The sequence below is a fragment of the Curcuma longa genome, chromosome 16 (genome assembly GCF_044706935.1).
Source record: "Curcuma longa cultivar G26 ecotype Majalengka, Jawa Barat chromosome 16, ITB_CL_G26_1.1, whole genome shotgun sequence".
Classification (NCBI taxonomy): Eukaryota; Viridiplantae; Streptophyta; class Magnoliopsida; order Zingiberales; family Zingiberaceae; genus Curcuma; species Curcuma longa.
Window position 1 is genome coordinate 7142126 of NC_133876.1, and position 19626 is coordinate 7161751.

At 37.5% G+C, this 19626-nt stretch overlaps 1 protein-coding gene across 1 annotated transcript; it reads right to left on the minus strand.

Moving 5' to 3' along the window:
* On the minus strand, positions 1-456 carry LOC141846973 (uncharacterized). The gene has a single exon (XM_074734983.1). It carries the CDS (start codon positions 454-456, stop codon positions 1-3), a length of 456 nt encoding a protein of 151 aa, XP_074591084.1.
* Between the last annotated feature and the right edge of the window lie 19170 nt (positions 457-19626).

The window sequence follows — 19626 nt, forward strand, 5'->3', positions numbered from 1 at the left end:
TCAGTGCAGAAGTGTTGGCCTTGCCCTTGGCTTGGGTCTTACCCTTATCTTTGGGCTTCCATTTTGTACCATCAGCACGGTACCAAGTTTAGTCTTTTTGAGATTGGGTTCAGTAGTTCTTAACATGCTGAGAATCTCAAGTAAAGGCTTGTCAATTTCATTCATGTTATAATTCATGATAAATTGACTATACCCTTCTAGCAATGATTGCAGGATAAGATCAGTGGTCAATTCTTGTTCCAGTGGAAATTCTAGTCTTTCAAGGTTCTCGACATACTCAATCATCTTTAGTACGTGAGTTTCTATAGGAGTTCTTTCTTGCATTTTGCATTCAAATAGGGTCTTAGACACCTCAAACCGCTCGTGTCTAGCTTTCCCTTGATATAGTTGTTTCAAATGCTCAACCATATCATATGCATCCATGTTCTCATGTTGCTTCTGAAGCTTAGAGTTCATGGTGACAAGCATTAGACATGATACATCCAATGCATCATCCTGATGCTTCTTGTAAGCATCTTTCTCTGCATGAGTGACGGTAGTGGCGGGTGTTTTCAGGGAGAGGTTGCTCTAGGAAGTATAATTTTCGTTTTTGCTTGAGGACGATCCTTAAATTTCTATACCAATCTAAGAAATTAGCTCTGTTAAGCTTGTCCTTCTCAAGGACAGATCGCAGAGAGAGAGTATTTGACGTGCTAGATGATGGTGATCTACAACAGTGAAACGCAGAAATAAGTATCATATCTAAATCATTTAATTAGGTCTTTAATTAAATGATGCTCCCACTGAATCATAAATCTTTGGTAGAGGCTAGTCATGGATGTAGGCAAACATATTTTTCCCACACTACTAGCTCCTAACGTAACCCAATAGCTACAAATTTATGTGGGATAAGATCCACATCATATCTCACATTGAGTTAGTTTTGGCTAATCGCCCAAGACATACTATGATTAGGTAGGCAATATTTTACTAATTACATCTTATGAAACTCTTGAAAACAAAGGTATATCACCCAAGATTTAATATAATTATTCTCTTACTCAACCTTCCCAACTTTTGGGATATGACTCTAAGTTATCCTCAATCTAATTGAGATAACTTAGTTAAGTCTCACACAAAGTTCAATAGTGGGACATCACAATTGTCCTCTCGCACTCTACCAAGATAAAGTGTGTCACTTTACTTTGGCAAATCCAATAACAAATGATCGAGATAGTAGTGAGTACCAAACTTTGGTAGGCATATCGAGTTAACTTAATTAAAATAAAATTATTATTTAACATGCATCACATACACACGTAGCATATATCAACATATAAGCTTAAATGTGACATGATTATGACTCATATTCTACGATCCTCTCAAGCCAATAAGAAGATCAAATAGTCAACCTAGGGATAACATCTTCTCCAAGTGTTTCCTTTGGTCATCATGTGTCGTTGGCATCCTTCTTATAATTTCATCCTCCAATAGACTTTTCACTCCTCATTTTGTACATTACAAAATAAGAATACTCGAGTTACATTCAAGTCTAAATCTATTTTACAACTAGAAAAATATAGAGAAAGGCACAACACACAGGCTGTATTATGAATTACAATATGCACAAACAACACAACCATAATCACATTGGGGGTTAAGGGTCATAACCATGCACCATGGTTGTTGGCAGTTTCTGTAACTGTCGACCACGCACCACTACACACGCCCACCATGCACTCCACGGAGTGCACGTTCTGCACTCCGTGGAGGATGCGGCCTCTCCCTATTAAAGGGAGAGGCAAGCCCTAAGGATGAGGAGAAACATACAGTGTACGCCCAAGTGAAGCGTGAGAGAGGCATTTGTGTGTGTGTGCGTCCAAGCAGAAGGGAAGAGACACTGCCGGAGTGAAGAGGAACGCTAGATCGGAGGATTTGGTTTGTGGAAACCTGAGGAACTTTTCGTTCGTCTTGATCGTTCCTCCGACGCGAGTAATCCCAACCAAGGCACGCAATAACAGGTATTTTTTATCATTGGTATCAAAGCAGTCATTTATTTTTACATGTTAGTTCTGCCCGGTAGCCCATCTCTGTTCTTTATTAGCAACAACAGACATGAACAGCCGCACGCGCTGCTCGTGACAGCGCAAAGGTGTTGTCTGCGTCTGCGTCTGCGGCCAGCGACGAGTCCCTCTGACTCAGGCGACACCGGCATGGAGTCGATGGCTGGCGTCGGCGGGAGGCGAGCAGCCGGCAGCTGCTATCGGCAGCAAGCAACGCTCAGCACTGGTTTTGTGTTTGGCATGGCTGGTAAAGGCCCTGGCACTGGCGAGGCTGACGCCGACGGGGCCGACGCAGGCCGACGATGGTAGTAGTCGGCGGATAGGCTATTACGCTCATGTTTTGGGGGCGGCAGCGTTTTTAGGGCTTGTTTGGGGAAAGAACTGAAATCACAACGTGTTTTTACATGTGATTTCATTTTTCTTAATACAAAAATATATAATTATAATAATTAATTGGATCAGGGATTCGCAGGGAGCCCAAAATCCAATTTAATTAAGTTAGCCCAATAAAGTTTAATTGGCAGAGCCCAATAAGGTTTAATTAAAATCTAGGCACAATTTAAAAATAAAAAGGGCTGGTTTTGTGTTTGGCATGGCTGGTAAAGGCCCTGGCACCGGCGAGGCTGACGCCGATGAGGCCAGCGCAGGCCGACAATGACTGGCACAGGCAATAGTCGATGGATAGGCAATTACGCTCATGTTTTGAGGGTGGCAGCGTTTTTAGGGCTTGTTGGGGAAAGAACTGAAATCACAACATGTTTTTACATGTGATTTCATTTTTCCTAATAATAATAATAATAATATATATATATATATATATATATATATAGGAAATTGATCAGCCGCGCACTTCCCTACGCGATCCCGTCCGCACCTTCTCCTACCCACGCCCACTGCCGTCGCGATTTCATCGTCGTCCGGCCATCTCCGGCCACCGAACCGGACCCAATCGACGCGCCACTGGCCGGCGCGTCGACCGGCGTCGGTCCGGCGGCCGGAGACGGCCGGACGGCGGCGAATTTGGCCGGAATCTGAGACCACAGTGGCCGATGGCGATTCTGGCCAAATCGCGGCCAGAATCCGGCCAAATTCCGGCCGGAGACCGGCCGGGGAAGGACGACGCGCCGGCAAGTGGCGCGTCGATTGGGTCTGGTTCGGCGGCCGGAGATGGCCGGACGGCGATGAAATCGCGACGGCAGTGGGCGTGGGTGGGAGAGCGGCGGTTTCCGGCCGATTTCGCCGTCGTCCGGTCACCGGCAGCCGCCGGACCAACGCCAGTCAACGCGCCGGCGAGTGGCGCGTCGATCGGGGCCGGTCCGACGGCCGGAGGTGGCCGGACGGCGAAACGGGAGCGCCGGCAGTGGGCGTGGGTCGGGTGGTGCGCACGGGTGTCGCGCACGGGTGTCGCGCGGGAGATCACTTCTCTCTCTCTCTATATATATATATATATATATATATAATTATAATAATTAATTGAATCAGGGATTCACAGGGAGCCCAAAATCCAATTTAATTGAGTTAGCCCAATAAAGTTTAATTGGCAGAGCCCAATAAGGTTTAATTAAAATCTGGGCACAATTTAAAAATAAAAAGGGCTTAAATGTATGACTGCCGAGAATCGATCTTCTGGTCTTCTCAACCACAAAGAGGGAAACTAACTCATAGTCCGCAACCATGATATGCAAATAAATTTATTTCATTTAAATATTGATCTAATTAATTGGGTTATTTAAGTCTGCTCAATTAAGCCCATTGGGCTTCCCAATTTTTTGGTAATTGGGTATTGACCAATTATTAGGCAGGGATCAAATTACTTGGACTTGGTTAGAGTTGACATTAGTCAACCATACTCATAATTGAGAAGTTGTTTGAACAACTTATACTTAGACCTGCCCACGGGCCGGGTCCAGCCCGGAACCGGCCCGGACCCGGACCGGGTCAAACCCGGACCCGGCCCGTTGACCCGGTTAGCCGGGCCGACCCGTAACCGGCCCGGCAGCCTGCCGGGCCGGTTAAGGTTCAAGGCCTGCTGAACCGGCGGTTCAGCCGGTTAACCGCCGGTTTGAACCGCCGGTTCAAGCGTTTTATTTTTTTTTTTTTTAGGGTATAGCCGTTGGAACCGGCGGTTCCAACGGCTCTGAACCGCCGGTTAACCGGCGGTTCAGAGCCGTTGGAGGCTTTTTAGTTTTTTTTTTTTGATTTTTTTTTTCAACGGATGAGATCATTTGACCGTTTTTTGATCAATGGCTAGGATTTAGTGTCCGTTATGATCCAAATTCTATAAATAGGGAGCTCATTTCATCATTTTTCACACACTTCTCTACTCTCTAACTCTCATTCTCAATTTCGTAAGTTCGCGTTCATTCGTTTCCGAGCTCCGACTCCGTCTTTCGCCTACAATGGAAGGAGGCCGTGGTGGAAGTTCTCGATCTCGGAGGGGAAAAGAAATAGCGCACGAGGATCCCAACATCCAATCCACCGACGATGAGATCGAGGCCGCCCAACACCTTCCAACGCCCGAAACACAAGGAAGTACTGATGCAATTACTTCTAAGGTTCGGGAAAATCCTCCTCTTAAATCTACTATTTTTACAAAACATTTTGAAAAAGTCACTCTTCCGTCGGGAGAAATGCGTGCAAAATGCAAGCATTGTAATGCTTCCTACAAATTCCAAGCCGGCGGCGGCTATGGGTCGTTAAAACGACATGTAGAAACGAAGCACCCGACAGAATATGGACTTGACTTAAATCAAACACAATTATCTAGATTTTCTACCGGTAGTAGTACTGATTCTGGTTTATTTTTATATTCTGATAATAAATTAAGAGAATCATTAGCTAAATTTGTTTCTGTAGAACATTTATCTTTTAGTTTTGGATCTAAATGTACTTTTGAAGATTTTTGTAAAGAATCCCTTAATCCTAGTGCTAAACGTGTTCCTAGGACTACTCTTACCCGTACAATTAAAAAATTAGTAAAACAAGGAAAAAAGAATTTAATTGATGAATTTAGTAAATTAAATAATAAAGTTTCTTTATGTGCCGATATTTGGAGCGATCATTGGCAAACTCATTCCTATATGGGTGTGACTTGCCATTGGATTGATAGCTCTTGGATCCTCCAAAAACGGTTAATAGCTTATAGAGTTTTTGATGAATCACATTCTGCTCATAATATTGCACAGTTATTATGTTTAATTTTAGAAGAATATGGATTAACTCAAAAAATATTTTCAATATCATTAGATAATGCTAGTTCTAATACCGCTTCTATAGACGAATTAAAATTTATTTGTCAACCTGTTATTGGTGGTTTATTTTTTCATATTCGTTGTGTTTGCCATGTTTTAAATTTATGTGTTCAAGATGGATTAAGGCTTTTAGAAAATTATATTAAACCAATTAGAATAGCAATTTCTTATTTATGGTCTCATCCATCTATGATGAAACAATGGGGTAGATTTTGTAGAGCTAATGGAATGAGACCTAAAAAATTTCCACGTGATGTACCAACACGTTGGAATTCTACATATCAATTATTACAAGATTCATTTCAATATAAAGATTTATTATGTTTATTTTTTGCAGAAAATAGTAATACTAATATATATTTATTTTCACAACAATGGAATATTTGTAGTAGTATTTGTGAAATTTTAAAAGTTTTTAATGATGCAACCGAACAACTTTCCGGTGTTTATTATCCTACTGCTCATTTAATTTTAGTGAATTTTTGTAGTATAATATTAATTTTAAATGAACATATTAATAATGAAGCTTTAACTTCTTGTATAGTAGCTATGAAAACAAAATGGGAAAAATATTTTTATTTAATTCCTGAACTTTATTTAGTTGCATTTGCTTTAGATCCTAGATTTAAATTAGAAGTTTTACAAGAAATGCTTACTTTATATTATGACGCTTTAATTCCTGTTAAAGATTCTTCTTCTCCTAATCCTGCTAATATTATATATATTATTAGAAATTATTTATCTGATATTTATAATCAATATTATGTTAAATATGGAACACAAACTAATATTTCTGAAACACAACAACAAACTACTAATGTTAATTTAAAACTTACAAAAGCACAACTTTTATTAAAAGAACGGACGAAACGTCCACGAGGATCCTCAAGTTCCACACAGGAACTTGAGAATTATTTTACCACTTCTTTTGATTTTAATGAAGCAGACAGCGAAGATTTCGATATTTTGAAGTGGTGGTCACAGAAGGCTTCAAGTTTTCCCGTTCTCTCGGTAATTGCCAAAGAAATTTTAGCATGTCCAGTGTCAACTGTTGCTGTGGAGCAGACATTCAGTGCCGGCGGCAACATATTAGATGAACGACGATCAACTATGTCTCCCGACTCATTGGAAGCCCAAGCACTACTCGACGATTGGACCAGAGCCGAGAAGAGAATCCAAGGAATGCAACTTTCAGAAGATGAAGCCGAAGAATTTGATACGGAAGGAACGAATACGACGGGAGGAACGGGAGGAAATGGAAGTGAGTGAATGAGTGATGTAAAAGGGTAAAAATGTAAAAGAACTACGTGGGCTTTGATTCCCCTATACCCTAAGGGGATACGTAGGCAACTTAATAAGTGCAAGCCCTTTTTTCAATAAATTTTAAGTTTTAAATTTAATAAATTTTAAATTTTAATTTTTTTAATATAATAATCTCGAACCGTCACGAACCGTGGCGAACCGTGAACCGAACCGTGAACCGGCGGTTCCGAACCGTGAACCGTAACCGTCTTGGGCGGTTAAGGTTAAGGGTCGACCTCCACGAACCGTCGAACCGGCGGTTCCGAACCGTCGAACCGGCGGTTCCGAACCGTCGAACCGGCGGTTCCGAACCGTGGTCGGGTCTACTTATACTTAAGAAACAACTCAATAGGCTTAGTCAACATTGTTGAAGATAATGAGAAAACTAAATATCATGCATGGTCCTCAGGTGCCTGGGGTGTTTAAAGCTATATGATATTTTAATTCTCATGGAACACTGTCATGTTGAGTCTTCAAGGTGTCGATCGACTGGTCGAAGGATCAGTTGATTATAAAGCCCCTTTAAATCAAGAAGATTTATTTTTCTTGATTTATTGTGTTAGTTCTATGCCTATATAAATTGAATTAAGCTGGTATATGTGTTGGTTTGTCAATTTTGTACTAACTTCATTAATTTTAATTTTTTCAGATGGCACGGACGATTACCACTATGACTCGACTTGATGTGATGTGCAATAAACTGAGGGAAGATATTCAATGGATAGAATATAACCCAGTTTATGAAATTAGTGGACACATGGGAAGATTGAACAGACTATTTTGGCGCCTAGAGATGCAGAATTTTTTGATTATGGATAATTACAGGATTTGGACTTTGATTCGTTCATTGCTTGAAAACCTGCGACATGTAGCACTTCAGATATGGGGGCTCTATGAAGGGCGCATTTCTTATACCCAGTTATGCACAGAGCTGCTTCACTATGCAGATTGTGAAGAGGTTCCAGAAGAAGATCCAAATGAAGACTCTATAGAGGACATTTCTGTGGGATATTTGGGTTCGATACATGATTCTGTGTCCTGCATCATCCAAATAACATCCCAGCTGAACATGTTTCTGTTCAGCCTAAAAAGATAGGCTATGTCTGAATTATTACTGCGCTAGTGTTTATCCTAGTGGGAGTGATACTTGCTTATCTAGTTTGTTATAGTTGTTTTCTAGTTAATTATGAGTAGAAATATTATAGGTAACATTTAAAGTAGAGTTCTTGTTATTTGTTAACAATGTACAACATGTTTATTTTAATGATATATTTATTTTATGTTGTTTGCTCTATATGATGTGTGATATTTATTTATTAATGTATACTCTTTGATTAGTTCATTATGAGTATAATTAATTAACTCTTAAATGATAAGTTCATTTAATGATAAATATCATGATTAATTAATGATTAAGTTTATTAAAATGAGATGTATGTAATAAAATAGATCAATGTAAGTTAGATTGGAATATATAAATGATGAGTGAGAATGTAATTTTCACTTGATTTTGTAAACCAAATCAAATTTACATGGAGTCAATTTAGAGATTATATACATAAATGACATACACGGAATAATTTATTTATTTATGATAAGTTATGACAACAAAGAACATCATAACTGAATTGAATAAGTGTGAGAAACTTAATGGGGACAACTACAAAATCTGACACCTCAGGATACAATATGTCCTAAAGAAACAAGAAGTTCTAGAGGCTGTAAATTAAGTCATGGTTGAACCTGTAGATGATCCTACTGCACAAAACAGGCGAGATCTTGATGGCTATAAGGCATGGAAGAAAAAAAACTCCACTGCTAAGGGTATATTGATTAGTTCAATGGTGGATGACCTAGCATTTGAGTATAAGTCATATTTTTCGGCTCATGCAGTCTGGGTAGCCCTTAGGGAGAAGTACAGTGGAGTTAGTCTGAGCAAGCTTCAGCAGCTGACAATCAAGTTTGACAGCTACAAGAAGCACTTGAATGTCTCAATGGTTCAACATCTCAGGGAAATGCCGAACATGATTTGGGAGCTTAAAACTGCTGGTCATGAGTTGACCGATGAACAACAGGTTCAGGCAGTTATATGATCCCTTCCAGACTCTTGGAAAATCATGAAGCAGACTCTAACTCACAGTGAGAGCATTAAAACTTTCATTGATGTCTCTCGCCATGTGGAATTGGAGGCGGAGAGAGTGGAATTCACAAGGATTTCTGGCTAAATCTATATGGCTGCCAGTTCTGCTAGATCATCTGGCTCCAAGAAAAGAAAATGGTTTAAGAATGGAAAGGGAAATAGAAAAGAAGTTGCTACGGAAGGAGTAAGACCAGACCCAATCAAGAAGAAAGGGAAGAAGAATGGGGAGAAACCTAAAAGCAAGTTGACTTGCTTTAACTGTGGCAAAAATGACCACTTCGCTCGGGAATGTTCTGAGTCGAAAAAAGTATTTCCTAGATTATATTCTTTTTTTGAGCATTTAGTTGCTAGTTCTGTGTTGTTGGCTAATTCTTATCCTTTATGGATTATAGATTCGGGAGCAACCAACCATGTAACTTGGAAACAAGTTACATATGTAGAGTTCCGCAGGGTACCAGCTGGCAACAAATGGATTTATGTAGGAAACAATGCAAGAGTTGAAGTCAAAGGAATCAGCACTTGCAAACTTAACCTTCGTGGTGGAAGTACATTATTTCTACATAATGTTTTGTATGCTCCGGAGATTCGAAGGAATCTAATTTTTGTAACTTATCTTCTTGATTTAGGATATTGTATTAATTTTTATAGCCGTTGTGTGGAACTTAAGATTGACTCAGTGTCAATCAGATATGGTTATTTAACGAATGATTTTATGGTTCTTGATGTGGAGCCAAATATCAGTTGTGGGATTGATGGTTATTTTTAAAACATTGCTCTTATTAGTGATGCGGATATAACTGTTGAAGTTTGGCATGCTAGATTGGGACATATAGGACAAGAACAGATGAATCAGTTGGCTAAGGAGGGCCTTTTGGGCACTCGAGCTAAGATTGACTTGTCTATATGTGAGCATTGTCTTGCTGAAAAAACAACTAGGAAATCATTTGGAAAGGCTATTAGGGTTGAATCACCATTGCAATTAATTCATTTGGATATTTGTGGTCCAATGAATGTGAATGCTAGACATGGAGCTTCCTATTTCATTACATTTATTGATGATTTCATTCGTTATGGTCACGTGTATTTGATTTCTCATAAATCTGAAGCATTGGATTGCTTCATTCGTTATATGAACGAAGTTAAGAATCAAATGGAACGTAAGGTTAAGATTTTACGTACTGATCGTGGAGGAGAATATTTGTTTGATCAGTTCAAGATAATTTGTAATGAAAAGGGATTATTAGACAGCTAACGATCCTTGGAACTCCACAGCAGAATGAAGTTGCTGAAAGAAGAAATAGAACTCTTCTTGAAATGGTTAGGTCTTTGATGGCCCAAGCTAATTTGCTTATTTCCTATTGGGGAGATGCATTGTTAGCAGCGGCTTATATACTTAACAGAGTACCTTCAAAATCAGTTCCATCTACTCCATATGAATGTTTGAACGACAGAAAATCAGATTTAAGTAATCTGAGACCCTAGGGGTCAGCTGCCTATGTTCATGAGAGTTCTCACAAATTTAAAAAGGTATGACCTAGGGGTAAGAAATGTATCTTTATTAGATATTCTGATACCTCCAAAGGTTATGTTTTCATTGGTGAGCATCTAGATGGAACATTCTCCAAAATATAATCGAGAGATGTTACTTTTCTCAAAACAGAGTTCAACGAAATGTGATGTTGATAAAACAGCTCCTCTATTTGTAGAGGATGATACTTTATCAATAATAGAGGTATCATAAAGGATACCTGAACTTAGTCAACCGAGTGGGAGTAATTTGTCTAGTCATGAGTTGACTTCTCAACAGCCCAACTTACGGACAAGTGTTCGTAAGATCAAACCTCGAAAAAAAATTGATATTGAGAATGAGGTATTAATGACACTTTCTATTGACGATGATGAACTTCGATCTGTTGAGGAAGCATTGGGATGTAATGTTAGAGAAAAGTGAAAATTACAATGGATGAAGAGATAGAGTCTATGAGAAAGAATCATGTATAAGATTTAGTCAATCTTTCTCCAGGCCGAAGAGCCATTGGGAATAAATAGATTCTCAAAATAAAAAGAAAAGCAGATGGATCGATTAATCAATATAAAGCTCGCTTAGTTGCAAAAGGATATACCCAGCTGGAGGGTATTGATTTTGAAGAGATATTTTCTCTTGTTGTGAAGTTTGTGTCAATTCGAATTATTTTGGCTTTTATAGCACATTATGACTTGGAATTACATCAAATGGATGTAAAAACTGCTTTCCTTAATGGTGTGCTTAACGAGGAAATCTATATGGTTCAACCAGAAGGTTTCATTGCTGAAGGTCAAGAAGAAAAGTATGTAGACTTAGAAAGTCAATATACAGGCTAAAGCAAGCGTCAAAACAATGGAACATAAAGTTTAACAAAGTCGTTTTAACTTATAGTTTCGAAATGATCAATGAGGATCATTGTGTTTTCCTGAAAAAGAAAAAAAGGAAAGTATGTCATTTCATCATTATACGTTGATGATATGTTGATAGCAGAAAATGACATAAGTTTTGTGATAGAAGTCAAAGAATAACTTTCATCACAGTTTGACATAATGGATATGGGAGAAGTTGAATATATCTTAGGAGTAAAGATCATTAGGGATCGATCTAAACGACTTTTGGGTCTGTCTCAAGAGTCATATATAAATAAGATGTTACAATATTTCAGCATGTCTGATTGCAACGTTGAACAGACACATGTTGTGAAAGGTACTGTTTTGAGCAAGAGTATGTGTCCCAAGACTTTTAATGAAATAGCTGAAATGAAGAAAAAACCATATGCCAGTGCTATTGGTAGTTTAATATATACTATATTGTGTACACGTCCCGATATCAGCTATGCTGTTGGCTTAGTGAGCTAATTCCAGTCAAACCCAGGACTGAGACACTGGAAGGCAGTGAAAAGAATTTTCAGATATCTAAAGGCGACGACAGATTATTATCTCTGTTTTCAAGGATCAAATATGAGTCTGAAGGGCTATTCAGATGCAGATTGGGCTGGGGACCTGGATGATAGAAAATCTACATCAGACTATGCGTTCTTACTGATTGGTAGCATCATCTCCTAGAACAGCAAGAAACAGGCTTGTGTAGCATTGTCAACTATGGAAGCTGAATATGTGGTATGTTCAGCGGCTGTGCAAGAAGCAGTCTGGTTGAGAAGGTTCCTGAAGCATCTGAAAATTGCTGAAGACAGTGGGAGTCCAATTACTATCTATTGTGGTAGTCAAGATGCAATAGATTTTTCAAAGGATCCTAAATATCACAGCAAGGGCAAACATATAGCTATCAAATATAATTTTGTAAGGGATATTATTGTTAGGATCGGTTGGTTCGCTAGAGGGGGTGAATAGCGTTTCTCGATTTTTTTTGATCTTTCTCTGCACAGAGATTAGCGGAAGCAAAAATATAAAAGAGAAAACAAGAGATCAACGCTAACCCGGTTTGTTTACTTGGTATCCACCTCCGCAGAGGTGACTAATCCAAGGATCCACACGCACGCACACACCCGATGCACTATGAATCTTCTCCTTCTCGAAAACCTCGAAGGCGGAGAAACCTTTACACCTTTTTCGATCTCCTCAAAATGATATAAAATAGTGTTTAGGAGGAGAGGAAGAAAGCAGAGAATAGAGAACAAACAAGTTCTCAGAAGAAGCACAAAAGAATGAAAGAATAGCAAAACTTTTCAGAATCTTGCAAAATCTTGAGTTGTTCTCGCGCAGACTTCTTTTATAACTTCTGCAACACCAGTCGACTGCTGGCAGGGCCAGTCGACTGATGCCTTCAATCGGCAACAAAATCTCGCATTAAAGTGCATTAAATGCTTGCCAATTTTCTGCAACGTTCAAATCACAGTCGACTATCCAAGACCAGTCGACTGATAACAGTCGACTCACCATAACACCAGTCGACTGCCCAGTCGACTCCTGTCTTCCTCTGGCTCGACTGATTTTTCTGTGTGCGTCTGATTTATGAGCAGTCGACTGCTGGCAGGGCCAGTCGACTGGTGAAGCTGAAAAATCCCATTTCAGCTTCTCTTGACCTAGACCTCGGCCTTCAAACATCTCCCACAGCCTCATGCCTTCCCTGGATGCTCCATCATCCTTGCACTAGCTTGAGATGCTTCCATCAGCTTCGTCATGTCAAGTCCTTGCCAAGACCACCCTTGGACTTTTCCTTGCCAAGACTACCCGCTTGGACTTTTCCTTGCCAAGACTACCGCTTGGACTTTTCCTTGCCAAGACTACCTGCTTGGACTTCTCCTTGCCAAGACCACCCTTGGACTTTTCCTTACCAAGACCACCCTTGGACTTTTCCTTGCCAAGACTACGCTTGGACTTTTCCTTTGCCAAGACTACGCTTGGACTTTCCTGCAAACTTGCATCACAAATGTTAGATCAACAAGAATTGTCTAACTTTAAACATGGTTTAGCCAAACATTGAAACTCAATGCACTTGGGGCAAAGATTGCACCAACAATTATTGCTAAAAAGAATGTGATTCTTGAGTATTTTCCTACAAGAGTTATGCTTGCAGATCCTTTTACTAAGCCAATGACTAGAGAGTCATTCAATGAGCATGTAAAGTCTATGGGACTTCATAAAATGTAACGATATTTTAATTAACAATCAGATATTTTGATTTGATTGTGTAAAATGCCATAATCTATTCAGTGTATGTAAAAAGTTACATTCTTGAGATAATATCTCAATGAGCATATTGGCAAGTAATGATTGGTCCTCTCACATGGACAATCATCTCTATTTGTTATGTATGAATAGAGGTAAGACCGGTGCTTATAGTTCAACTTATGCAGCTGTTGGCTTGTGTAGCTATAAAATTGTTACATTACTATAAGCTAGAGTCGCCTTGATAAGTAAATCAAGATGAGATCATTTAAAATTTAATGATCAAAGTAAATGATCCCACCATTTACTAAACCTGTTTGTAGCCAAATAAGAATTTATGTGTTGGATTCAGGATTAAACATTGGGAATGTCTTAATTAAAATATATCTGTATGATGTTGATTAGAAAAAATATGCATTCTTTTTTGTAAAGAAAATAACATCGTAGCATGTGATTCATATCACATGTGCTAAGATGACAATAAGGGTAGTAGGAGAATAGATCCCTTCTTCTCTACTATGTGAGCCCTATGAGATTATATGTTGATTTCAGCATTTGCTTTAAGTGACTATTTAGCTGTTTACTTGAAATTTTAATCGGAGTCTGCTACTTTAACATGTAAACATATAACTATGGATGATTCGGTCTATGAAACATGACTAGGAAAGCAACTGATTAAAATAAATGGATTCAAGCTAAAAAGGAAGGTTAAATATATTTACATCATTTGAAGAATATTCACTGGTCGACCCATTTCTATTATATATAGAAATGATTGTGAATATTATATACATGGAACATGCTCTTGACATGATAGTCAAACTGAGGGATTAGAGATGTTTATATTGATGTAAATAAATATTATTTAATCTAGGTAAATAGCAAGACATAATGAGTCCAGAAAAATGGTTAAGTACCAACATAAGAGTGATTTATGTATCATTAGAGAATGGCTATGTGCCACCTAGATGATGGCTGTGAGCCATTAGACAAATGATTGTGTGTCATTCAGAAAATAGTTATGTACTATTTGGGGAGCGGCCAAGTTAGGTGTAACAATTTTTCTTAACATCGATCGCTCTATGAGCAGCTATGTAAGGTGAAATAACTTTCTTAGCAATGAATGCTCAATGTGCTTGCTGTCGCACGAACCATTTTTTTATGTATGAATTGGTTGTTCTTACAGTCTATGTGACTGTTGTTGGTGCAAGATGCACTAAGATCTTGCCTAAATTTTTGATGTTTGACAATACACCTAAGTCTGGTCAGTCTGACCAAGGGGTGATCCAAACAGGACTTGATGTTTGGATGTGTGGAAGTGAGCGAAAAGACCTAGTCGGTTACACTAGGCAGTGGAAGTCTTGATATGGACAATCGGGCAAGGGAAGTCCTGGTGAGTGAAGCTGGACAAGAGAAGTCCTAGTTATAGGCTAGGCAAAAGGAAGTCCTGATTTGGAGGATCAGGCGGAAGTATTGGCAGAGTCCTGAGTGCACCAGGTGAAGTCTGGGCTGGTCTAGGTGACCGAGTCGTAGCAGAAGTCTAGGCTGGTCTAGGTGACCGAGTCGCAGCAGAAGTCTGGGCTGGTCTAGGTGACCGAGTTGCAGCAGAAGTCTGGGTTGGTTAGAGAGAACCGAACCGCAGCAAAAATCCTAGGGGGCTAGGACAGACTCGAGCACAAGTCCAACAAGTCTGGAGGACTTGGTTGGCATGAATTCTCTAGAATGGAGTGGGTTAAACTAACCCAAGATTTCGGTAGAAATCTGAAGTTAGACCCACTAGGTAAGGCTTTAAGTTGTTGTGTTTGCTTACTTGTATGCTTGTCTTACAGGAACCAGGAGCTGGAAGCAAGAGGGAAAAGCAGAGGTGAAACAAGCAAAGTCAACCCAAAGTCAAGCTCAAAGTCAACTCTGGTCAAACCTGAGTTGAGTCGACTCAGATCGGGTTTTGAGTCGACTCAGCACTGGAATCAACTCAGATCGGGTTTTGAGTCGACTCAGGCTGACGCAGAGTCAAGGTTTATCGCCGCTGATGCCACACAAGCTGGAGTCGACCCAGGAAGCAAGATGAGTCGACTCAGAGAGGAAATCGGTCGAACGGGATAAAACTTGATCTGCCACGCAGGCTGGAGTCGACTCAGATGGGCATCTGAGTCGACTCAGGAGGGCTACAAAAGAAGCTTTCGAGCAGCAGCCAGAAACAATCAATCCTAACATCCGCTTTTCGACAAGAGCTGCTACCGAACGCAAAAAGGGCCAGACATCTGCAACCGGGGAAGATCCAGGAGGAGTGCGCGGCGCTCAAGACTTCCAGAACGGCGAAAGTGTTTGTCTTATTTTCTGTTTTACTTTAAGTTCTTGTTATTATCATATTTCGACTGTAAGACGGGTTGCTTCGCCTCCGAACATGGTTCGGAAAGGAGACCACTAGTGGACGGGCGCCTCCCGTGATTAGGTCTTGGACGTACTAACCCTGGGGTTAGGAACTAAGTAAATCCCGTGTATCCCCTGTGTTATTTTCTAATTCCGCTGCAAGTGTTTTTGATAGTTCACGAACGATTTCCAAAAAAAGCGATACGCGCTATTCACCCCCTCTAGCGCGTATTCCAATTCTACAATTAGTATCAGAGCCGGTGCGCTTCTGATTGAACTATCCGCCAAGGGAGCAAGACGACAAAGATGGAGGTGGAAAAAGGTATGATTTTAAAAGTTAAATTTAAATTTCATATTATCTGTTTTAAGTGCAGGGAGAGAGGACACTACAAAAATAAGTGCCCTACTTGTAAGATTCGGACGGCACCACTGGCGGCAAAGGAGCAACCGATGCCAAGAGCCCGGAAGAACAAAGATAACATCCGATGCTTCAAGTGCCAAAAATGCGGCCACTACAAGAATCGGTGTCCGGAAAGGAAGACGGAGAAAAAGTCAGAATTGGGGGAAGCGATTCCGGTAAGTCAGTTAAATTACGAAAATACCCCTAGGTTGCATGCCCATGCTAGATCTATTTTTTCTACAGATTTAGATACTTTTTTTGTAGATTTAGAAAATCTAGAAAAAGTAAATTTGAACAAATAAAAATTAGAAAAGTTAAATAAAAATTTGACTAATTCAAATTTGAACAATTCAAATTTGAAAAATTCAAATCCAGATGAGATAGAGTTATCTAATTCAAATTTGAAAAAGTCAAATTTGGAAAAATTAGTAAACTTAAATAATTTGATTAAATCAAATTTGAATAATTCAAATTTGAAAAAGTCATATCTAGAAATATTAGATAATAATTTAAATAATCCTAAATTAAATAAATTAAAAAATTCAAATATAGATCCTAAAAATAAGGAAAATTCATCTAATCTTAATAAATTTATTAAAATTCTGAATTAAATAATAATACAAATTTAATTAAGTAAGAATTATCCCAAATAAATAAAAAATTAAAGATAATTAGTAAATCTATATTAAATAAAAATTCAACTAATTCAAATTTAACCAATTCAACTATTAACAATGTAAATTTAATTGATCTAGAATTATCCTAGATAAATAAAAAATTAGAAATAATTAATAAATTAAATTTAAATAAAAATTCAACTAATTCATATTTAACCAATTCAATCGTTAATAATACAAATTTAATTAAGTCAGATTTATCTCGAATAAATAAAAAATTAAACTAAATCTTTAACTTATAAACTAAATAAATCAACTTTAAATAATTTAATTATGAAAATTAATAATAATTCAACTAAACAAAAGAAAATTGATAATGAACAAGATAAGGTGAACAAGTCAATTTTACTTAAAATTTGAAATTAAAAATTCAAAATAATTCTAATAATAAGAAAAATTCAAATTTCAACAAATTAAATCCTAAAATTAAAAATTAAAAATTCAAAATTAAATAATAAAATTAACTATAACTCTGTACCGTTTAATTATGAAATATTAAATAACTCTAAAAATTAAATTCAATAATTAAAAATTAAAATCCTAAAATTTAGGAAAATATTTTTATAAATTTTAACAAGTCAAATTAAATCTTAAAACTCAAATTTATTAATCATTCAAACATAATTTAATTATTCAATTATTGTAAGGATTGAGCCCCGGGGAGCCGTCCTTACGAATAATTCAAGCTGTAAATTAATCAAATTAAATTAAAATTAAATTACAAATAATTCAAACTTAAAAGCTATGAACCAAATTAAAATAAATTACTTTAATTATAAAACTAAATTAAAATATTATCAAATTAAACCAATTAAATAAAATTCAAAGTGTGTCAAAGTGGGTTGACACGCTCGCGGATCCACACGATATGTATCAAATCGAGAATTTGATACATTATTAGAAATTAAAAACTATTGCTTGAATTGTTTGACTCATACATACTTGCCATGACATGCATCTGTTTTATTTTAAATGCATATAACATGTTATGTCATCATGTTTACTTAACGCTTAATCTAGAACGGTTAGTTAAGGACACATGGATGATTGATACTTGCCAACATAGTACCAGGGTGGGGCGAGATGATAGTACGTCAGGGAGGCTAGATAAAGTGGTCAAGAAGGGTAAGGAGTACCTGACTTGATTCACTGAGTCGAACCGAACTAACCGAAGCTACCTCGCCACATCCTAGACTAGTTAGACCAAGGTTTCTCAAGAAATCGGTTAAGGTCATAATTTCTTGAATCAGTTTTGTCTTAGAAAGTGGTCGTTGCTCCGATACCCAAGAAGGCCCCTGTGCCTCGCCACGACCTGGAAACTGGTTTTTGAAATGTAGACTTAATTGATTGACGGTTAAACCTGAATCTAACTCAAGGTCAAACATTCATTAGAAATTAACTTAAATTTAATCAAGATAAAATTGATAACTCATCTCACATAACCCATAAGGTTACCCGTGTATGTCATGTATTGCCACACTTAGTACGGGTGAGATGATAAGGACAATTAAAGTACAATATTTAAAAAAATTAAAAAATTATTATAAATATTTTTATAAAAACTATTTTGAAAATTGATATTTCCTTGAGTTTCATGCTTGTTGGGTGTATTTATATTATAATTTTCAAAACTCTATATATTTGAAAATTGGTTGACCAACACATTAGACACAAACCTTTAGGTCAACACTAAGTCTAAGAACCCTAAGACACATAGGCAGAAAATCCTTGTGGTCAACAAGGATGTCCTAAGAGAGTGTCTAGTTCAGGGGAAGGTCATTCTTGAAAGATCATATTTTTAAGACCTATTAAAACTAAATAAAAAAAATTATTTCCCTTAAAATTAATTTCAAAATTATTTTATACATTATCTTTTTATTCTGGGTCAAACCCTAGCTAAGACACATAGGGAAGCTGCTTTGTGGTTAACAAAGAATCCTGAGGACGTGTCTGGTTCAGGGGGAGACTCTGAATTAAAAGGATAATTATTAGTTTTTCAAAAACCTACCTATTTTGAAAACACTCTTGCAAAACTATTTTGAAAAATAAGATTTCAAAGATTATTTATTCTTTTGATTTAGGATCAAACCCTAAGACATACAGGGGAGTTTGCTTTGTGGTTAACAAAGGGCCCTGAGGACATGTCTAGTTAAGGGGGAGATTCTAATTTTAAAAGGATAATAAATAGTTTTTCAAAAACTATCTATTTTAAAAATACTGTTAATGAAAAATTATTTTCAAAAAAATTATTCAAAACCTTGTTCTACTTTTAAAACACTTATTTTAAAAATTCAGTTGAAAAATTATTTTAAACAAACCTTTCAAAACTCAAGTCTGAAAAGTATTTTGAAAATCTACTACAAAATTTATGTTTGCAAAAATATTTCAAAATCTATTTTTGAAAATCAAAATTATATGTTTCACAAAAACTGAGTTTTGAAAAATTAATTTAAAAGACTTATAAAAGTTTTAATCGACTATGGTCTTTCAAGAATTGTCAAGACTTAAGTGTGACCATAGGGATACCATTATTGTTGGTGCAAGAGAGAATGAACTTATAAATATTAAATCTTTTTGATGTATGAAAAGGGGGAGAAGGGACCTTAAGTTAATAATATAGAATTCTCCCAGAAAATTAAACCCTGACCTATATTAACTTAAGAAATTGTCAAACATCAAAAAGGGGGAGATTGTTGGTGCAAGATGCACTAAGATCTTGCCTAAAGTTTCGATGTTTGACAATACACCTAAGTCTAGTCAGTTTGACCAAGGGGTGATCCAAACAGGACTT

Bases quoted from the DNA above. Each gene is read 5' to 3' on its own strand.
- LOC141846973 (XM_074734983.1), bottom strand. From the start codon at position 456: ATGAACTCTAAGCTTCAGAAGCAACATGAGAACATGGATGCATATGAT.